Source organism: Carassius auratus, unplaced genomic scaffold (assembly GCF_003368295.1).
Source record: "Carassius auratus strain Wakin unplaced genomic scaffold, ASM336829v1 scaf_tig00216865, whole genome shotgun sequence".
NCBI classification, from domain to species: domain Eukaryota; kingdom Metazoa; phylum Chordata; class Actinopteri; order Cypriniformes; family Cyprinidae; genus Carassius; species Carassius auratus.
Genome location: NW_020528776.1, coordinates 615,595 through 639,049, shown reverse-complemented (window position 1 = coordinate 639,049; position 23,455 = coordinate 615,595). Strand labels below are relative to the sequence as shown.

Sequence of the window (23,455 nt, the reverse complement as noted above, 5' to 3'; positions counted from 1 at the left end):
ACAGATGGCAGGCAGTTAAATATATATATATATATATATATATATATATATATATATAAACTGAATTACGTGCAATCTGTTACAAGACAGAAACATACTATAGATTAAAAAGACTTCAGACAGAAAAAGTGCAGGATTTATCAAATTAATTTTATTTTCCTTTAAACACACCAATAGAAAGCACTACTACATCAGTGAAAAAACGTAAACTCAAAATGAAATACTCTTTCTATACATGGCCCCGAATAACATTAACACAAACAAAATTCATAAGCATTTAGTTTGGATCTACAAATATTCTGTTCTAGATTTGAGAGAAATTCCTCAATAACATATTTTAATATATCTGTTTTTTCCTTTACTTTCTCTCTGTTTGAACTGAAAGCATTTGTGTGTAAAATGTCAGTCAAGGTCAATGCAATTTTGGTTAAAATTTTAACAGGAGTAAACGCTTGCAAAACACATCATTCTCAATTAATTATTCCCTCACATGACCTATATATATTAGGAAATTACAAGGTGATTTGTGAAGTTTTCATAGTGTTTGTTATAGACCAAGCTGAGACATTCAAGTACACTAATGAATGCCTTTGTTTCTCCATGTCCAGTCTCCAATCATCTCATGTCAACTGCTGCTGGAGCCTCGATGATCACGGCTGCAGGAAAGACAGAAAAAGCAGTCAGGATCCCCCTTCATCCAATACATTTGTAGAATTAACAGGTGAATTTAATAGTTTAAATGTTTTACTTCTAATATAAATGTAATTTGGTAGCCGTAGTAGAGAAAATGATAACTGATTGCCTGAAATGATCAAAACTCTGGTTGAAAAATTTAGAACAGGCTGCATTTCTTTTTATTCAGAAAGTGTGACAACCAGACACGTTTATTACAATAATCTATTATTTATGTTATGAATACATTAATAATATTTTCTATTCATTAACAGAGAGAGAACAATTCATAGAATAGCAATATATCTGTATGAAAGCACTTAGATGGACATTAGGTCCAGTCAGACCAAACACTGCTTAGTTAACATTTAATTTTATTTACTAGATGAAAATTAATCAAAATAGTCAAAATGCAGTAAACCAGCTTTGAATGTGGAAATATAAAGATGGATTTCACCCATGTTATAATATCCCAAAAATATCAGTTGTAGGAAACATGTAAATGGAGAACTACAAAGGACCTAGGACTGAGCCCTGTGGCACACCACACTTTACCTGTGTCACTTTTACCATCTCTTCATTTACAAAAATAACATTTTAGTTATCTGACATGTAATAGCTTAAGCAGGCAACCATCTGTCCACAAATGCCAATATGATTCTTAAGTATGCTCAGAAATGTCTTGATCTATAGGGTCAAAATATGTGCTACATAATACTAAACGATACTATCATAGTCAAGTGCGAAATACGTATTCTGGTTTGAGGAGTATGGGCATAACTGGAGTAGTAATATCAATCATCTTTTTTATTCTAAAATGCTTATTTCTTATGAGTTTTCAATTAAAACTTGACATTTTCTCACATTATTTCTCACAGTCAACTAAGAATTACGTTCTCTCATGTCCAGACAGAAGAGGCTTAGACGTTTTTTAGGGGGACTACTTGGTATGGTTTGCTTGTATGTTTTTTTGTACGGTAGGTGGCGTTGTGAGTCGGTGTCGTCCCGCGTCACGTTACCTGCCAGACGGAAGAATCAGCCATTTCGAGCGAGTTGTGCGTTCTCTTGTATTGGTGACATTGAGGGAACGTAAACCATTTTCCACGTCGTTCAAATCTTAAAGAATATACTTTAATCTCAGTAAATTCAAAATAGTCTCAGGAATTATTTAGCCGTTTTTTTTAGTGATTGTCGTTATCAATCTGGCTGGGTGCGGCAGAGAAACGACAACACCACAGATTTATATGGATATTTCTAGCTACGATCTTCATCTTTTTTAAGCTCCAGAAATAACACAAATCTACAATCAGGATGGGCATCGCGAATTTGATGTTTCCTGTCTTATTATTCGTGAACGGTAAGTAGTAATTTTATTTTTTTTAGCTATAACACTTTCGGTTTTAATTAATAGAACCGGAAATAATGCGTATTTTTTTCTTTAATACGCGTATTTCCATACCGCTTGCGGTGCTTAACATGCTCGTAGCGATTGTTTTTTTTTTATTTGGATACAAGACCGAGAATAAAAATGGCGTATGTGCTGAATTCTGCGCTATTTCCCTTTATAAATCCTCGGACGCCACTGGGTTTCAAGTTCAGGCCTTGCGATAACAGCCATTTGAAGGTTGATATCAAATTCACGTCGGGGCTTTGAGAACTGTGTGTGGTATATGCTACTCAAGTAAATTTAATTATTGTCTCTCCAGTGTCCATTCGTGCAATCTGTGTGATATTTGTTTAATAATCAGGATTCCGAGATGCCAGTAGGCCTTATGCGTATTCGTCACGAATCTTTATTCTGGTTTCGTATGTATTGCAAATATTTAAAAATTTGGGATCTGATTAATATTGCTGATGCAACTGTCATGGCTGTTTTAAAAGATCAGTTGTTTTTGCTTTACGTCATATTGAATGTAGCCTACAATCCCTGCCTGCATTGTTTTCTCAAATGCATCTCAATCATAATCATAAATGGTAAACCGAATATAAACGCGATGTATGGACTACATATGATGGTAATGCGTTATTTATGTTGAGTGCAGGCTATATTACGCAAGTTCATCGTACAGTACAGTTCGTCGTGTTTAGCTGCATAAACCAGTTTGTCATGATTTTTTAATGTACTATGGGACAGCTAGCTGGAAAGCTGAAGCATCTGTATGAAAATAATATAGGCTATAGCAAACTTTAGCCTTGTTTATTCTAATTCTATATGATGTATAGGCTAATAACGGACCAATACCAAGCAAAATGTTAATAAGCTTTCATTCAATAACTAAAACATTATTATTATTATTTATAAATATAATATAATTGTCTATGTTAAGAATATTTCTGGTTAAATGCATAAATTAGCCTATATAATAAGCATACGCCCGTGATGATGATTTTCACAGATTTTTTTTTTTTTTTTTCATCGAACGCGAACAAATCCCTTTACATGAATGTACTTACAGTAAACGCCCAATCACTATGACAGCTAATATGCGATTTGTCGCGAGGGTATGTGGGTGAGCTCGTGCAAAGGTCTGACAACCTCAATACACAAGGGGGCGAAAGAGGGACATTAGGTTATCTGTGCATCAAACCGGATGTGTTTTTATTCAGGTGAGTTCACGCATTCATTTTTCTAATCAAGTTATACTGTTTATAAAGTTTAACTGCCATTATATCAGTTAAAATGAATGGAAAACTAGGCGTTAATTCACGCTACGCTGACTATTGATTTTGGGTTATGAATTAAGTAGTATCTACGCAACAGCGCGTTTCTCCTTGATGTGCTATTAATAGTGGGGGCATTGAATAAATATGAATAATTTAAACTTTTCGGTGGCTTATTTTATTCATAGCACTTTATGAAGACATTGCTTTGGTGAAAAGGGGGCTATAGCTTGCTGAATGCGTATGCAAAGGAGTTGTCAAAGGTTTTGTTGGTTTGTAATGGATGAATGGCGAGTTTGGGATGTTTTGCTGTGGGTTTCTTCATCAGTGGCTACTGTAAAAAGATTCTTCTTTTTACACTTTTCTTTTATCAGTCTGCGATATAGGTTACTAACAAATGTGTGTTGCTAAAAATACTGCTGATGTAAAGCTCCAATTTGTGTTTAATTAAAACTAAGCCATGGTCATTGGTTCGATTCTCAGAGAATGCATGAGATTATAAAATACATGCATTGGATGCAACACCAGCCAGTTTAGATAAAAGCCAAATGCATAATGCACAAGGGCAACCTTCCGGTAGCTCACGTGGAACGGACACGGAAGTGAGTAAAACTGCAACTCATCGACTGGCCACTAGAGCCTGGCTCCAAAAGGGAGTAGGTCCCATAGACTCCCCATGTTAAAATAAGTAAATGTACAGCAGTATATATATAATATATATATATATATATATATATATATATATATATATATATATATATATATATATATATATATATATGTATGTATATGTGTGTGTGTTTACAGCCTGTTTCTAAAAAGTGGTTTCGGTCTGTATAGCAAATTTTGCCCTTCACGACAGCTGTGAGAGGTTGATCTTATTCGCGAGTGATGTTCAGTGATGCGCTGCTAAGATGGCGATGGCCGTCTCTGCCCTCTTTGAGCTTCAAAAACACTCTTGAGAAACCTGGGTGGCTGACGTCACGGACACTAAGTCCATGTTTTTATACAGTCTATGATAATGCATAATCTATGTATTGTTTATCAAAGTAATCACAAGATCATTTGAGTACCTGAATTGAAGCATTTTCTTTTTTAAAGAACTTAATATGTAGAAAAATTGAGTATAGTAGTGCAATTAATGTGTAGGTGATTATTTTTTTTTTTTTTATGTTTGTTGGTTTTGACCAACTATGCTGACCTTCGAGTTCAAAATAACACACAGACTATTTATACAAGCTGTGAAAGATATTTGAGCAAATATTGAAGCTCAATCGCAAGTTGTTGCATGTCTAGGCTCATGTTGCTGTGCTTATATTTTTGTTCCCTGGGAGTCGAACCCATGACCTTGACATTATAGAGCCATATGGTGCCAGCTGAGCTGAACAAAATGTTCAATAACCTTCACCTAGATTTGTGCTGTTTGGGGTCTTATTGCCTTGCATTTTAAAAGAATAAAACACATTTTTGAATATGAAGTTATGTCATACCAGTTTTAAAATAACATAAATAACAACAAGGAGTGAGAAAGAAAAATAATTTTAGGTGAACGATCCTTTTTAACAATGGTTTAACCAGGAATACTGTACAATTTTAGGGGTGAAGTTCTTAAAGAGGTGAAGTGAAATCTGAGGTGAAATCTATAAAGTTCTTGTGGTTTTATCATGAATTAATATTTTAATTGTGGCCTGTTTTCAGCAATAGTAATTTGGGATTTTCTATGATTTAAAAGTTACATTTCTAAGTGGACAGTCTTTGTGGCTTTAAAAAATGTTGTTAATCAGTATCCTATCATGAAGTAAGAAAGGAATTTTGACGCTTGGCAGTTTTGAGTGTTTTGCCAAAGCCCCTCCCCCAGTGAGAGCCCTCCAAGTGAGCATAAAAGGACGTAACTGAAGACAAGAGGCCATTCTGTTTGAATGAATGTCAGTGGAGGAGAGAGGCCTCAACACGCTTAACAACCTACTTTTGTGTAGAAAGAGCTAAACACTTAAAGGGATAGATACACACAAAATGTTACTAAATCTGTTTGTCTTCTGGAAAATAGATAGCAGGGCATTCAATTACAAACCTAAGTATTGGTTTAAAATGTACCATGTGGTACTCTGACTATTGGGGAAAATTGTTTCAAAATGACACGTGACTACATTAAAAAATTAAAATAAGTAATTTAAACAGTTTTCAACTTTGCTTTTGCCTTAAAGAAGCTGGGTTATATATAATGTATGTATTTGTGAATGTATCTATGTGTGTGTGTGTGTGTGGCTTCAACAGCCCAATACAAGGGCCAAACGCTTGGCAAAGCACTGTGCACTATCTGCTATTATAAGCAGCTGTCATATATGGAGGAGACACTGTTATTTATACCCATAACTAGTGCTGGGCTGTTTGACCTAAAATTTATATCACGTTTATTTTTATTTTTTTTTATGCCGTTTTTCTGGTTTATGATTTTTTTTTTTTAAATATATATATGCATCAGGTACATGGTAAATGTACAATTCTAAGACGTGCTTGCGGCTAAGGTGATGGAGCAAAATTTTAGCCTGACAGCACTTGCATAAATGGATGTTTGGTCAGCAGCACAGACTCATTGTGCTTTCACACAGGACGCGTTTGCAGTCCGCTACTGATGCGTGTATTTAGCCCACAAACACAAAATTTTTTCATTGTTTTGATTTCATATCATGTAAAAAGAATCGTTGGCAAGGCAGCAATTCGATTACGATTCATAGGTTTTCGATTCGATTCAAGAACGATTTTTTGCAAATTTAGAACGATTCAATTCGATTCACAATTAAATTTGATTCGATTATAACGGTTTGATTCTGCATTCTTTAAGTGCATTCACGGGATTATTTAAATGCTTCTACTAAATTCTTGAAATGCTTAGTCAGGGAGCAAATTACAGTAGCATTTATGGTTAGAGAACCATAGGTTAGAAAAAAAAAAAAAAAAAACTTTTGTTCATTGTTAAATGCTAGTTTAATGATGCGACATGGCATACGTAAAAATGTATGTCAGCCAAGTTTTTAAAAAAGATCTTAAAGAGTATTATGTATAAGCTAACATTTTTTCACACCAGGGGCGTAGCCATAATTTCAGAAGTGACAGAAATGTCAAATACAATCATTTTATGTATGTAGCCTATATAATAATAATAATAATATATATTTTATATACTAGGCTACATTTAATTAGCAATTATTTAAATTTTCTGCACAGAATAAGGTAGAAAATATACTTTATAGTTTCTGTTCTGTAATAAATGTCAATTAGCACTGCATCATTCATAAATTGTTTGTGTTTTTTTTTTTTCATCAATTCATTCTGCTTTTATTCAGTTTAGCTGCAGATATAGCCTGGCACGTCTATGAGAGCGAGATCGCTTCTCTTTCATTGCGAAAACGTCTTCATCTCTATTTAACTTTTCCTCTCCATCAGCGAATGATTCTGAGAGAAAACGCGCCAGATGTCTGTTTGCTAATGAAACAAACGCTACTTTCATGCATCTGATTATCAGCTAAATCTCGCGCTCTTATTTCAAGGTCGTTGTTAATGCTGTGGTTAATTTTAAAAGTTTCCTTCGTATATTCGGTTCATCCGCATTGTTTAAAAACATTTATCATTCAATGGATCTGTGCGTATGATTTAGACACTTACATTTCTGCTCCGTCCATGCAATAAATACAGCTGTCGACGGCTCCGGCACTGGCCACGAGTCCTATAGATCACACGTCAGCTGCGTCAGAGACGAACGGAGCGCGAGCGCAATCCTGTCTCATCAGGCGGTAAACAGTGGAACGCGTGAAGGACAGATAAGAGGCACGATTCACGAACACTCTTCAAGGTCTCCATTAATTTGTGCGTGTAGTAATTTAATGTGTATACATTTTGAAAGCATTGAATCGCTATAGAAATCGCGATTCATTCGATTCTTAGCATTTTGAATAGATTGCTGTTCAAGAGCGGGTGATTCACGATTCTAAAATCATGTTTCAAGATCGATGCATATGAATCGACAGGGTTTGTAATCGATGCATCGAGAAAACGAGTGAATCGTTACACCCCTAATATATAAATATATAGGCCTATAAATGTTTTTCCAGTAGTGTTGGGCGATATGGTTATTTTTCAAATCGTCATATCGTCAGCCCGTGAGATCGACGATACACAATATTATCGTGTCTGGGTGAAGCAAGAGAGAGACTCTTTGTTCCTATCATAGCAGAACTATTTGGTGTTTTAAACCGCGCAGGTGCACGAGAGAGAGCCTATGGAATCACCAATAATCGAAAAAATATACTTTCAAACATACTGATAAACTAACGTTAAATATAAAAATACTATATTTAAAACAGCTAGTTCATATATAGTTGGACGCAGCTGTCATATCACGCGTCCTGTGACAATAAGTCCTGCTGGAAGTTATCAGTCTAAATGTTCTGTAAAGTCTGTAAACGGTGAAAATCAATAGTAGATTTCAAGTCCAGCAGTTTAACACTAATATTGGGCATAAATTAACACATTAAATACGAAATATTTAAAACGGGTAAATTCATATGTTTGGAGTAAGTTGAATTGAACTGATGCATCAGTCATACAGCACTCTGAACCGCGCACTTTATGACGAGGCCACAAAAACTAGAGATGCATTCTAACATAACTGTGGCATTAAACTCAGTTAATGTTTAAAATATTGCACACATATAGGCCTTTCAGATTACTTGTTAAAGTGCAATGAAATACCTTATGTCTGCAGACAATGTACGTCTGTTTGTGGATGAAGACTTTGTAACGGCCAAAACTATGCATCACATTATAGTGCGGTGTGCATGAAAATAATAAGGCGGAAGAGCGAACTTTCATCCATAGTGGTTCTCACAAAGTCCTTCTACATCATCACCACATAGTGTGTGTTATAAATGATCAGTCTTTAAGAGAAGGACTACGTGAGAACCACTATGGATGATAAGTTCGCTCTGCCGCCTTATTATTTTGTCTTTAATTAATTTGTAACGCCAAGAAAAAGTTAATCTCTCATGTCTGAGAAGAGCGCGATGCCGTGTAGCAGCCATTCAATGTGTGGGACACCAACTCCATTTCTCTTTAATTTCATGGATTTAATCAGTTATCCGAGTCAAAGCGGACCACTTCAACGACTACAGGCTCTAATCCTCCTGCGCTCGCGCGTGCGGTGTGTGCGTGTGTGTGTGAAATGCGGTGATGAACTGAAATAACTGGGCAGTTTGATAGCCGAATTATAATGAGCAGCCTAAAAAAAAATGATAGTTATTATTATTATAATCTAATAAATTAATAGGAGAATGAGCCTAATATCGCCTTTATTTGACAGAGAAATCTGCTTATGTCGATATTTCTGACTATCGTCGAGATTTCCAGCATTGTGAATCTTTTATCACAGAACAGTATCAATCTTTCAAAGATATTAGGGCTGTCAACGAATATTCTAAATTCAAATATTTATTCGAATAGTTTTTAAAAAACGAATTTCGAAGGTGAAAATTAATATTCGAATTAAAAAAAATGGAAAAAAACGCCCGCGGTAGTAAAGGCGTGGTTGTCGGATTTTGCGGGTGGGCGCGCCTGAGGGTTAAGGGACAGGTCACAGGAGTCGCATTGTATGACACAGCATCACTGCTGAAAGTTGACGCGTCTTCATGGAAGATGCCAGCAAGTGCAGAGCCCAACTCGACTGTAGCAGAAATTGCTGACCCGCGAGATAAAGTTGTATGCAAGCTATTTAAGATCGCATACCATTCGACCACGAGCAAAATTGAGGTCACATCTCAAAAATGTACACCCAAATGAGCATGGCATAATGTGTGGAACTCCAGCTAAACAGTCACGTCTTGACACTTAGCGTTACTTTGCATCGCCCGCCGCAAGCTCTTTGTCTGCAACACGACAAGAGGCCATAAAGGATAAAATAATTTTGTTCATTTGTAAGAACATGAGACCAATCAGTATCGCGGATGGGGCAGGCTTCGGGGAGTTCTGTCTAGCAATGGATCCGAGGTTTGATTATTTATCGTTTCATGTCAAGGAAAAGTTCCATGTTTACCACAGCAATATTCGAACATCATTTTTGAGCTATTTTGACAGCCCTAATAGATATGGATATTAGTTTAAACTCAATAAATATAAACAACTCATCATTCATGCATTTTACTTCTAGGTTTGTATAATAAGCGGCTCAAGTGGCAAAACATTTAAACACAATAATTATTCTACTTTTCTTGTTAAAATATTTAAAATTAAAACCCCACAGACAGAAACAGTCTTTATCACAAGCAATCTCCGGGTCTTAATGAACTTAGCGAAACTTGGCTGCATGATAAAATTCCAACTAGTATAATCGATGTTCCGGGGTATACATGTTTTAGAAGGGACCGAACTGTGGGAAGGGGTGGGGGTGTACTGATCTATATTAAGGACACGTTCAACGCAAAGCAAATGTATCCAACTGTTGATATGTCAACTGAATGTCTATGTATTAATGTAATATTGTCGCAAAGTATGCAATTTTATATTTTAGTGGTATATAATCCTCCCTCGGCATGCACTGCAACGCTTTGTGAAAACTTGGATGCGATGTTTAAAAATTTTAAGCATAAGAATGAGGTGCTCGTCTTCGGTGATTTTAATATAAATTGGATAGACAAACATTGCAGGAAAAAACTGAAAAATCTTGCGTCTAAACATGATTTTATTCAAATGATTGAAACCCCTACACGTATCACCAGGAATACTCAAACACTAATAGATTTAATTTTCGCTAACAAACCTGACAGAATCATAAAAACATATAATTTGGTTACTGGTCTATCTGACCATAGTATGATTTTAATTGCAAGAAAACTGACAAAAAAAAGAATGAGTAGATTTTCAAATTCAAATCGGTACTTATTTAAACTTGAAATACCTAGTAAAAAGCAGACTGAATTTGAGAAAGAGTTAAAGGGTGTTAACTGGGATGAGCTTCAACAATATGATAAAGTAAACGATTGCTGTAATAAGCTTATGTCTCTTATTGGGAGTATTGTAGATAAATACATTAAAAAGCAAAAAAAATCCCAGAGGAAATTTCAGCTACCATGGATGAACGATAATATTCGAAAACTGATGAAAAGGAGAGACCTTGCCTTGAAAACTTTTATTAAGACCCGAAGGGACACTGATTTGAAACTATTTAAAGGTTTGCGTAACCAAGTTGTCAAAGAACTTAGAATGTCTAAATCAAATTATTATATTCAAGCTTTAACAGAGGCTAAAGGGAACGGCAAATTAATGTGGAAACAAATAAACAGCCTACTAAATCCAAAGGGTAATCTCACCCAAACAAAATATGAACTTAAAATGGGTGAACACACCATCAATGATAATGCACAAGTTGCTAATGAATTCAATAACTTTTTTATACAATCAGTTAACAACCTAGCATCAAGCTTTCAATGCTGTAATGATATAGGCCTAACAAAAGTAGACCTGTTTGAAGGTCAAGATAACTCATTTCAGCTCAGGGAGGTTAGTGAGACAGCTGTTTTGAAAGCTATACAGGACCTCAACACCACCTTCTCAAAAGATATTTTTAATTTAGATACAGCTTTTCTTAAAAAATATAGCAGCATTTTGGTCCAGCCTCTCACCTATCTTGTTAATATATCCATTAAATCAGGACAATTCCCAGATGGTTGGAAAAATGCTCTGGTTATACCAATTTTTAAATCAGGAGATGAAAAAATGTCTTGTAATTACAGACCTATCAGTCTTCTCCCAGCCTTATCTAAAGTTTTAGAGAAGATTGTTTCAGAACAACTCATGCACTATCTTGAGACAAACCAGTATCTGAGTCCTATGCAATTTGGATTCAGGCACAACCATTCCACAGAATCTGCAATCTGTCTATTAACTGAAAATATCAAACAATCACTTGACCAGGGAAATGTAGCTGGTGCTGTGTTTCTAGATTTTAAAAAAGCATTCGATACAGTAAATCACAACATATTAATTTCAAAATTAGCTAAATTCAACTTATCCAAAAAAACATTGTCCTGGTTTGATTCATATGTAAAGGGCCGTGAACAGTGTGTTGTGATTAATAGTGTGAGATCCACTTTTCTTAAAATTAAAACAGGCATTCCTCAAGGCACGGTCTTGGGACCTATACTCTTCAGTCTATATATTAACGACTTACCAGACGTAGTATGTCCAGATATAGGTCTACTGATGTATGCAGATGACACAGTGGTGTATGCATCTGCTGATACATGTACCTCTGTGGCTGACAAACTTAATGCTAATTTAGCAAGAATATCATCTTGGCTGGCCTCATCCTGTTTAACTCTTAATACTAAAAAAACAAACTCTGTCTGCTTCTCTATTCAAAAACTACCTCCAACACAACTTTTGAACATAAAAATTAATGAGGAACTTATTGAACAAGTACCTGAAGTGAAGTATCTTGGAATAAATATAGATTATCAGTTGAATTTTAAAAGTCATATTAAGAAAATCTGCAAAACCATTAGGGCCAATTTGAGCTGTTTTATTATGATAAGAAACTGTCTGACTCTCGACTGTGCTTTTATTTTTTTTAATTCTATGATTCTTTCACACATATCTTATGGCCTAACCACATGGTCTCAAACTCATCAGTTATCAGTCAAACCCATAGAGTGTCTTTACAACCAAGCCTTGAAAGTTCTAGACAAGAAGAGAATAAGGTACCATCACTGCCAAATTCTAAGTAAATATAAGATCTTAAGTTTTGCTAATTTTATTTCTCTGCATCTGGTTAAACTGGTCTTCAAATGCTTAAATGATGCTTCTCCACTACCGCTCTGCAAAATAATAACAAGACAGCAAAGTACTAGATGCACCAGATTTGCTTCTAAAATCAATTGTTACATCCCTTTTCGTAGAACATCATTTGGCCAGGTTGCTGTTTCAGTGAAAGGGGCAAAATTATGGAATGCTCTGCCAGATCATCTCAAATGCATCCCAACATTAGCCACCTTCAAAAAAAAAAATCAAATTGTGGTTAATTCAGGAACAAAGTTGCTCTCATATTTAGTCTTCTGAGTTTGTCCTTTCTGTATATTTTTAGTACTTTTGTATTACTTCCCATTGTATTGCATTTTTAGACTTTTTCTTTTCTGTTATTATATTAATGTTGATATGAATGAAACTATATTTGTTTGTTTCCTTTCTTTTCTTTTTTTTTTTATTTTTTTTTACCAAAAAGCCCTACTTGGGGACAAGTGTTGTAAATTAGCTTTAGCTAAAACATTATGATACATGCATCAGATGACTATCAAAGTTTATCTATGTTATTGTATCTGTCCCTATCCAAATAAACTTAAATAAAACTTTGTTTTTCTGCATCCATAAAAGTGAACATATATATTTATTGTTTTCCTTGTTTATCTAAAAGTGCCCTTTTTCTTGTTTTAAAACTAGCCAAAAACCCATGTGTTGCGTGTGAAACACAGTAGGCTTTAATTAGTATACATTTATTGTGAAATGACAGCGTTTCCATGTCAACCCATGTTAATTTTTACCGCGAACAATGCACTTTCACTTTAATTCAGCGCCTGCAGCACAGCAAAAATAGACTCCGTACGTAAACGATCACTGCACTGCTGCAGATGACCCACCGCTCCTTGAATGCACTGACGGACCGCAACCTCGAGCAGCTGGAATCCGTTAATACGCACTGCAGATGGACTATGTGTGAAACGTTATAACGTAACACCAGAGCACTCTGCCCCCCCCAGATTTCAGATTCTCAAGTTGTTGTATCTCGGTCAAATTAATAAACCATACACCAATGGAAAGATTATTTATTCATCTTTAAGATGAAGTTGAAATCTCAATTTCAAAAAAAGTACACTTAAGTTTTTGTGGTTCAGGGTAGGGCCGGGCGATATGGAGCAAAAAATATATCTCGATATATTTAGCTATATCTCGATATACGATATATATCTCAGTATCTTTACAGGAAAAATAACCCAGCAAAAACAAATATTACGTTTAGGGCCCTATGAAACGTTGTATTTTTTTCTTCACCATATGTTTTATTGTTACCTAGTTCTGTGTTTTAGTATGTGTAATTATTTAAATGCATAAAAACAACTTAATTAGTAAAAAAAAAAAAGAAAAAATCTTAAAATAGCCTTATGTGAAATGTTTTTTCCCTTCAGAAATTCTGTGTATTTGCATTTTTCTGGTTATAAAATGAAGGTATGAAACATAATTATTTAAAATTAAGCAAACTTTAGTTTTTGGTAAACAAAGGGGATTTACAATTAAAAATAAAACATGGAAGAAATGTTGTGTGATTATTCCTTAAAAATTATGTCTGTTTCATTTTAATAGTAGTAGTAACTTTAGTGGGCTATGTACATTCTGCTGAACAATAGTAATAGATTTCTGGCAAATACTTTTATTTTGACGAGTTTACTTTTACAGTTCTGTGTATGTGATACTAAAGTCTATGATGTGCTATATTATGACGCTAGTTTTACTCAGATCAAACGGTCAACTGCTCATAAAACGCAGTTCTTGAGATGTTCTTCATGTGTTTACGTCCTCATTTATTGAGAGGAAAGACGCTAAAATCACGCGTGCTTCCGTGTGTGTAATATACGAAGACGCGCTTCTGCACCATTCATTAACACAGACACGCAGAACATGCAGGATTCATATTTTTATAGACTTTTCCAGCTTAATATTTGCAGATATTAGTCCATATCGCGATTTGATGGAAGCACAATGACATACTTTTGATTAATTAAATTAAAAATTTGACAAATTCCTTGACATACCACATTAAACTGTAAATTCCGTTTTTATGACTGGAATCTGCGATTCCGTTCGCGTTTTCTGCATCGCGGAAATCATAGGGCCCTACAGTAAACATCTGCCTGCTGTTCGCACTACGCCTTAAAACCTAGGTATCTCCATATAATGGAGCCAGTTGTCCTTTTTTAGACTTTTTTTTTGTCAAAATACATATCGTGTTAAAAAATATATATTATAAAAGATATATTTTAAATATCCAGATATCGCCCACCCCTAGTTCAGATATCAATCTCATGTATACATATTAAATTAATTTTAACTAAATGTAATGTAAGAAATAAAAAAAAAAAGATTAATGTTTTAATATTTTTATGTACAGCATATCATGAAAAACACATGCATGTACATTAATTTACCAAATTTACAATTAAAATGTCATGTGGACATGGTTCGTGAACATAGTTTTGCTTTTGCTTAAAGTCGGTTTGTGTTGTTGGTATTTTCCATTATGTGCCACTTATCAATAGCTTACAGAAGTTCATCCCTACATTCTAGACATATCTATTTATAGCTATGTATAAGCTCCTCAGTGTGATTATTCACGTAAATCATTGTCCAGAACGCTTCTCAATGCTTTCAGATAGTATTGTCATCTGACACCTGTTACTTTTCTCATCGCTGATACAGAAGAGTTGATCACAGCAACAGATGACGATGATTTTAAATAATACTTTTATAGTCGCGTGTGCAGGATCTTTATTAGAGCTTTATTCTTGTAGCTAGTACGTTTGGATGTTCAAATGTCTTAGAAGAGGTCAAACCCCTCCATCTTTGTGTATATTTCTCAATATTAATCGTTAAACTGAGCCGTGAATCGCCCTCTGCTGGAAGAACACGACTTTGTGTCGAAAACAATATTCACCGCCCAAAGGCCGTCAAGTCCGCTCTAGGAGCAAGAACATCAACGCTAACGACAAAAATAACGTCTACTTCTGACAAGCTGTTTGACATAAGTGTGTAATGTTGATTTTCGTCAAGGTAATATACAGCGTGTGGCTCAAACACTACCGGAAGTTTGATTCTTTGCCAAAAGTTTCTCAGTGAATCCACCGTTTTTTGTCCGATGACAGATCTCTATCTAAAACGTATCTAAACATTATACGAGCAATACACATACAAAACAGCTTCTTTGTGTAGAAAAATGGTTTCCTTACCCTTAGTTTGTTGCCTGTCCGTCGCAATGTAGGTCGTATATAACGCATTCTCCACCGCTTCGGCTCTCAATAGTTTCTAAACGCGTATTGATCTCTATCAACATATTTTTTTTATTATTTCAAAATAAATCCATAACAGCTGTTTTAATGCGCCTAAAGGGCTCAACAAAACCAACAAATAACGTAAACCTCTTACTACTCAATTCAACGGAAGAAAAATATCGTCGTGTGTGTATATGTTTCAAAGCGCTATACTGTATCATCCAGTTTCAATTTTAATATCGCAGCCAGACAATCGCACCCAGTTTCCGCATTCTGCTCGACCGCGCTCTCGCGAGACTTCATTTAAAACTCAAGGATGAAGCTACTTGTTTATTTTGAATAAGACCGCATATGTGTTTGGATTTTTAGGATTCGAATCCTGCTTTACATTTTTAATATTTGTATATATTTGTATTTTAATATATATTTAATATTTAAAATATTAAATGGCTTATTTTTTTCAATTTGTTATATTTAAGGTAGACTACAGATACATGTGGATGCACATTAAATTACAATGATTTGTTTAAACACATGTTCAATTGAACGTGTTTATATTTATATGTATATTGCTTTTTTGGAGCAATCAGTGTATTTAGTAATATATACCAAAAAAATGTGAGCTCATTTATAGTTCTACATCCAAAGAGTTACTTGTGAACCATTGCAGATGGCATTAAGCGTATCATCTCAGCTGAAAAATGTCATGGTATTATTGTTAAACTGGTGTTGTACATTTCTGTTTGTTCTCCAGGTGTGTTTGGTATTGAGACTGATCCAGTAGAGATTCGTGAATTGATGGAAGGAGATTCTGTCATTCTAGGCACCAAGTGTATTACCAAACTACAGAAATATGATGTGATTGAGTGGAGTTTTAAATCTTTGGTCATAGCTACAGTCAAGGATAATAATCCCTCATTATATGATTCTGATGATGCAAGATTCAAAGACAAACTCCAAATAAACGCTCAAACTGGGGACCTCACCATCAGTAACACCAGAACCTCCCTCTCTGGGCTTTATGAAGTGAAGATCACCAATATCACTAACACATCATACAGGAGATTTAGGATCACGGTCCTTGGTAAGCACTCATTTATGACAAACAGCAGCATATTGTAATACTTAATTTTCCTAAATTGAATCACAGTGTTCTGGTCATGCAGAATGTTTCTTTAAATTTAAAGTGATTAAATATTTTCTAGCAATGTTATTCTTAAAACCTGTTAACTGTCAATCACGTTTTTGAAGATAGACTTGAATGTGCATGATACAAACCTAAATTTGTATAATTCATGACTGAAAACATTTTGTAACATGATTTTGATGTGCCATTTACATGGTAATGCAATGTCTGATTTTAAAATGGGTTTTTAAGCATGAATTTTGAGATTTTATGTTTTCAAGTGATATATAACTTCTGATGATTTCTAAAATGTGATAGAGAAAAAGGCAACGAGGAAGTCTTTTTTTTAAACAAAGGTCAAAGCTCCTTTTGTAATGTAGATTTCTGAGGGTGCACTCTTGTCATAAATTCATCTATTACTTTTCCTACATAACTTTTGAATAGCGTGGTATATTGCAACAAAATGTATTTTTATTTCTTTTATTTTTTTTAAGAAATTGATACTTTTATCAGGTGTATATACCTTATATACCTTTTAGAATTATTGTCAGAAACGCAATCATTAACATTAGATATTTATGTGCATTTTTCTACATGTATTTCAGATGCGATTCCTACAAAAGTTTCCGTAACGGAGGGAGAGTCTGCCATTTTACCGCATAATATTGCTGATATACACAAATATGATGTGATAGAATGGAAGTTCGAAGACGGAGAGACTCCCATCGCTAAAATTGACCAACAAACCAGTAAAAACCCCTCATATGATGAAACTGATGAGAGATTCAGAGGCAGACTGAAGCTGGATCAGACCGGATCTCTGACCATCACAGACACCAGAACCACCGACTCTGGACTTTATAAACTACAGGTGGAAGGGACAAACGTAGCTCCTAAACACAGGAAGTTTCGTGTCACGGTCGATGGTGAGTAGATCAGCGCTCTCAAAGTGTTGTTTGTTAATGCTAGTCCTTCTAATGTTTGTAATGGAGACACTCTGAACTGTGTAACTGATTGAAGATTCATACCAATGCAAGATGCTTGTAACAGGATTTATTTTACAGCTGACTGTCTCTCTTTGTCCTTTACAGAAGCTGGTCTGTCCACAAGCATTATGCTGATTACAGTGGGGATATGTTTGTGTGTCATTGCATTGATCGCGGTTGCTGGTTGGATTTACTGTCGGAATAAGACACAGACTCAACAAGGCCTGTATTAACTTTGCATGCATGGCCAGAATCAACGAAAGTAAGCATTTGTAATGCAGAATTTTGAAATGCTATGTTCATCCTAATGATTTGCTGCACCATTTAATGACAATATTTATAAGATTTAACTAAATGACAGCAGAAGAATGCTTGAATGATTTTGAGATATGGGTTCGATATCGCATTTTAGTTTACGTTCACTTGTGCAAATGTAATTTATACGGTCTTTTATAACTCCTTCTGTGCTTCCTTTCAGGTGATGTGAAAGGGAACGGGGTACAGGATCCATTAAAAGGACAGAAATAGTTCAGTGCTTCTGTAACATGAGCTGTGGATGAGTTGTGATCGAGAATAGAGAATCTGCTTACTTATGTTGTACATTCACTGGAACAGTTTGCATTACAAGCTGATCAACGATCCTAGTATTTATGGCACACTTCTTTCTTGTGTATAATTACAAGATATCATGCCTGTTATTGATGCATATATAATCATGGTGGCTGGTGGGACCGTTGACTGAAGCTTCTAAGGTTTTAGATGGAAATTGTTTAGATCACCTGACATCAGCAGGTGCCATAAAAAAAAAAAAAAAAAAAAAAAAACGTATATTCCGTTTTTTTTAAATTGGTTATAAAAGGAGATTGTGTGATACATGTTTTCGGCATGTGCAAATGACTTAAGGTATGAGCCTGTTTTTTTGGTTAAATCTGCAAATGCACCCCCCCCCCCCATAGTATTATGGAAACTTTGTGCCTCATTTTTATTTTTATGTTTTTAAGATCTATATTTACAGTTACTCTGATACTATGTTTACATTGGGATCGATTGTGATAAACTCTTGTTCAATTTCCTCTTGTGAACAGTGATTTGGGTCGTGAATGTTTCCTGTTATGTATAGGTCTTTTTTTTTTTTACTTTTATTATTGTTAAAAGTCAGGCTTTTTTTTTATCGTAGAGATTCATAAGTAAAATGAATGCCAAAGTTGTTGCACATATTTGTAAATTCATTGAATTACTATTCCCCCCGCAATTCATGTTGTTAGGCTACTAAGCTGGAACAGAAAATGATGCCTTTTTTTGTATATTGGGAAATATTTGAATTAATAAAGAAGGAATATATGCAGAGGCATTAATCAATTTTTTTATATATATATAGTTTACGATTACCATGTTTTCAATTGTGTCAGATATTTGAGAAGAAGAGAAGTTTATTGTAACACATTCTTTCTGAAAGTTTAAAATTCTCAGAACATACATTTTGAAACTGTCATTTTCAGAACCAACAATGGACACATCTGTTAATCAAAGGGAGGTAGAAGAGGAAGTGGTCCTTAAATGGTCGAAGGGTGTTTTCCTGTTGTTGTGTTCACTGCTGATGTAGATCTGATCCACCTTAACCAGATCTAACAGATCCAGTCCCTAGAGGGCGCTGTAAACTCATCTATAGTGGAACATGCTGCCTCATTCAGCAGATGTTTTCAGCGGTTTTTCCCCATCAAAAAGCAAACGCATTCGTTTTTCTTTCAGCACAGCCATCGTTATGAAAAATATTTTATGAATTTCGCTATCGGTCTTCATTTGGGGTTTTAGCTTGTAGTTCTCTGTCAGTCATTTTGGCATTTGCTAGGAAACTACCCCCAGAATTAAACGGGCGGTCTTCTCAGATTTATTTAAATAATAGCCGTGGTAAACTCGCATTTTATTAAGATGGTCAGATATATGAATCTCATTTTCCTTGTTTTTTTCTTGTTTTTCGCTAATGGTAAGTCGTGGAATTCTGTTCATTTTTGGTCATTTTCGTTTTACTCAATGGAACCAGGAAGTGATGTGCATTTGTTGACATTTAAAATATTTTCGAACGCTTTTATAGCAGTAGTAAGTCGTGTATGCAACTTAAATGCTTTGATTTTTGGAGGGAGTGTTCCATAAATGCATCGACACAATTGAAATATTTTCCAGATCTACCGCATGTGCTTTGCACGTAGTTTGCGTATGTTTACGTCATAATCTGTTGTGTGTGCAAACACTTTTATTTACCTTCTTTATAAACATTTTAAAAAAAAAATCTATACTTCTTTCTTTACCTAGCTACAGCAAATCCAGTTGTTTATAACTGTGAAACTTATTTACGTAGCCTTTTCAGTCAAATTTGGATTCAGGTAATGTTACTGTTTTATTTATTATTTATTCACTATGTATGGTTAAGAAAGTTTTACATAAGCCTGTTAGAGCATTTTACATTTGTGACCCTGAAGTAAAAAAAAAAAAAAACTTAAACTCTTAAATCGCTGTGGTATATTTTTAGCAAGAAAAAAATATATATATATATAGATAGATAGATAGATAGATAGATAGATAGATAGATAGATAGATAGATAGATATTGTATGGATCAAAATTATAGATTTTTGTTTTATGCCAAAAATCGTTAGGATATTAAGCATGTTCCGTGAAGATTTTAAATAAATTTCCTACTGTAAATATATCAAGATGTAATTTTTGATTAGTAATAGGCCTATGCATTGCTCAGAACTTAATTTGGAAAATTTTTAAGGTGATTTTCTGAGTATTTTTATCTTTTTGTACCCTCAGATAATTCAAATAGTTATATATCGGCCAAATATTGTCCGATCCTAACAAACCATACCTTTATTGAAAGCTTATTTATTTAGCTTTCATTTGCTGTATAGATCTCAATTTCTAAAAATTGACACTGAAAATTAAAACTGACCACTTTTGTGGTCCATATTCACATTTAGTTAGAGACAATATAGTGATTATATGTGTTTAATAGGAGTTAATGTGTTATAAATTAATTGTGTATTTGTTTTCTAGGTGTGTTTGGTTTTGAGACCGATGGCGTTAAGTCAATATCAGTGACGGAGGGAGATTCCGTCAATCTAGACACGTGTGTTGATCAAGTACAGAAAGAAAAAATACTGTGGACGTTTGAAAACACTATCATAGCTCAGATCGACAAGGATTCCCAAACGTTCTCCACAAAAGACGGAAATGATGGGAGGTTTAGAAACAGACTGGACTTAAACGCTGAATCTGGATCACTGACCATTAGGAACATCAGAACGAGCCACTCCGGAGTTTATAAAGTGGAAATGAAGAGCCCGAGCGGCTCCTCGAACAGGAGGTTCAATGTGACTGTAATAGGTGAGGAGTGCACTGATGATTATATTTAACAGAAATCTGAACTAGTTGTGGAATTACCACATTGGATAAAGTTGGAAAGTAATATGCAGTTGTGAAATGGTCGATTTTAGTTTGACGTGCAAATAAAAAGCATTAAATTGTTAAAAATTCGTACAAATTTTAGATGAATTGAAACACAATTTATTCATATGCATCTCCAAACTCATACCAAGATAGCTGAGAATTTCTAGACGCGACTAGAAACTCTGATAATAAAAAAAAGCACGAATGTTTGCAGCAAACAATGAAGGAAAGTTTTGAGTTGAAGCAAATGGATAGATCTCACCTGGATTTTCTCATTGCATTGAAACTATCCTTTGAAGATAAATCCATGCGTGAAAGAAAGTCCCATCACGATCAGCCTTTCTTGAAATGGCTCACTTTAGGGTTGTACAGTTCATTCCCTCTGTTTGGCCTCCAAACTCTCTCTCTTTGTTGTCATGTGACCTGGCAGCCCACTCCCATAGTAAGAATCCCACATTGTTGTTAGGTGGTCTGGTTCCTATATAAATCTGAATGAAACTGAAACTTGATTTGGTGTCTTTTTGGTGCAAGTAATCAACTGTGAAACTCTTCCAGGTGTGTTTGATCCGGACTCAGAGAAAATAAAGCCCGTATCAGCAAAGGAGGGAGAATCCGTCACTCTAAACACTAACTTTAAAGTACAGAAAGACTATCTGATCGTCTGGAATTTTGGACGGGCTGCCAAAGACTGCGTAGATAATCCGCTTCACCACGTCCCGTGTCAAAGGGATGTGACCGCCATCGCTAAAATCGATGGAGAAACCGGTGAGGTCGCATTAGATCCCGGTGACGGCGAGATGTTTAGCGACAGACTGAAAATGGACAAAGTGACCGGATCTCTGACCATCACAGACATCAGACCCAAACACGCGGGGTTTTATATGCTACAGATCAGCAATAACACCGGGACCAAATACAGGAGATTCAACGTCACCGTTAGTGGTGAGGATCACGGGCTATTTTATACTGCACTATATATTCTATTCTATTGTACATGGTGTTAATGTATTTAAATAAGATGCATTTATCCTAAGATTCTCGTTTTATTTGTGCCAGTATGTGAGGTAGGTTCTCAACATTGTGCTAATTGCCATAATTAATATATATATATATATTTTTTTTTTTAGAAATTACGAAATTCCACTCACATGTAGTTTGGATGCCAATCGCTATAGTGCTTTTGTTGATGGTGACGGTTTGGTGTTTGGCTGTGGGCTTTAAAAACTGGCGCAACAGGAACTGTAAGTAACAGAAATGTGAATATTTTCAATTAACTTTATTTAGATGTTTCTTTAGGTGTGATTATTATAATAATAGTTTTTTTTTTTTTAAGATTCTTAATTGTAAAAATACTCAAGTGGTTGAAAACAGAGACCAATGAGATGCATTCAAGAGGGGTTTATGTGGCTTTATGTTTGTTCCTAGTTTTGTTGTTGAAACTGAGGTCGTATAACTGCTGTCAGTCTACAGGGGCACAGGAACCGGGTGAGTGTTACCTTCAGATAACACTCCGCTTCCTGTGCTTACGTGTGAACAGAATCCATGTAGAATACTTTCAATTGACTTTTCTTTAATTCGTATTGGCAAAATGGTGTTTATTTGAATTCTGGCTTTGTTTGACTAATGTCTGTCGATAAAACAGAATTATTACCAAAATCGGTGATAGAGGGAGAACCTGTGACTCTCGACACGGATCGAACTCTACTGCAGAGAGATGATGTGATCGAGTGGAAGTTTGGAGGCAAAGTCATCGCGAAAATCAGCAGAGCAGCCGGTAAGATCTGTCAGAAGACTTATGATGGTCCTGAAGAGAAGTTCAGAAACAGACTGGAGCTGGACTGTAAGACTGGATCTCTGACTATCACAAACACCAGAACCACAGACTCTGGAGATTATCAACTACAGATCGCCACCAGTGGAAGAGTGGAAATATACCGAACATTCAACGTTTCTGTCAGAGGTGAGTAGCTCAGATTTGCTTATATATGTCATCATTAAGATGCACTTAATTGCTATGTTTTTGTGTAGTAGTATAACAACATTATCTCTTCACATCTTTGGTGATTATTCTCTGCTTTCTTATAGATTCCAGTCGGAATATGCCTAACGAGTCAGCTGAGTCTCCTTTGATGAGTAAAGAGAGATGCAGCAGCTCCAATATGTAGTTGGTATAATGCTATTAACGCTGATGAGAAATGTGTCATATATGGTGTTATTTGCCTATACAATGTTTCACACTTATTATGAATGACCAAGAACTTGCTAACTGTACTGTATACATTATATGTGCATCACAACAGTGTTTTTTTTTCTGGCTGATGTGCTTATTCCTGAAAATATTCACTATATAAAGTGCAGCTAATGTATGTGAATGTTGTTTTTGTACATATATTCTTGAGCCTGTGATGTGTTCACAGACATGCCTCTGCTGACATAATGTTTTATTTATGTCTAGCACTGTCATTTTCAAAATGATAT

General features: G+C 35.1%; 2 protein-coding genes across 2 annotated transcripts; both read left to right on the top strand.

Moving 5' to 3' along the window:
• Positions 1 to 906: 906 nt before the first annotated feature.
• LOC113099125 (uncharacterized) lies at positions 907 to 18,236 on the top strand. Its single transcript, XM_026264211.1, has 5 exons — positions 907 to 2,029; positions 16,171 to 16,500; positions 17,148 to 17,468; positions 17,634 to 17,790; positions 18,007 to 18,236. The coding sequence occupies exons 1-4, from the start codon at positions 1,984 to 1,986 to the stop codon at positions 17,759 to 17,761; spliced, it is 825 nt and encodes a 274-aa protein (XP_026119996.1). The 5' UTR covers positions 907 to 1,983; the 3' UTR covers positions 17,762 to 17,790; positions 18,007 to 18,236.
• Positions 18,237 to 19,479: 1,243 nt separating this feature from the next.
• On the top strand, positions 19,480 to 23,331 carry LOC113099124 (uncharacterized). Its single transcript, XM_026264210.1, has 7 exons — positions 19,480 to 19,512; positions 20,585 to 20,914; positions 21,533 to 21,919; positions 22,105 to 22,218; positions 22,403 to 22,462; positions 22,620 to 22,937; positions 23,063 to 23,331. Exons 2-7 carry the CDS (start codon positions 20,863 to 20,865, stop codon positions 23,140 to 23,142), a joined length of 1,011 nt encoding a protein of 336 aa, XP_026119995.1. The 5' UTR covers positions 19,480 to 19,512; positions 20,585 to 20,862; the 3' UTR covers positions 23,143 to 23,331.
• The last annotated feature ends 124 nt before the right edge of the window (positions 23,332 to 23,455 follow it).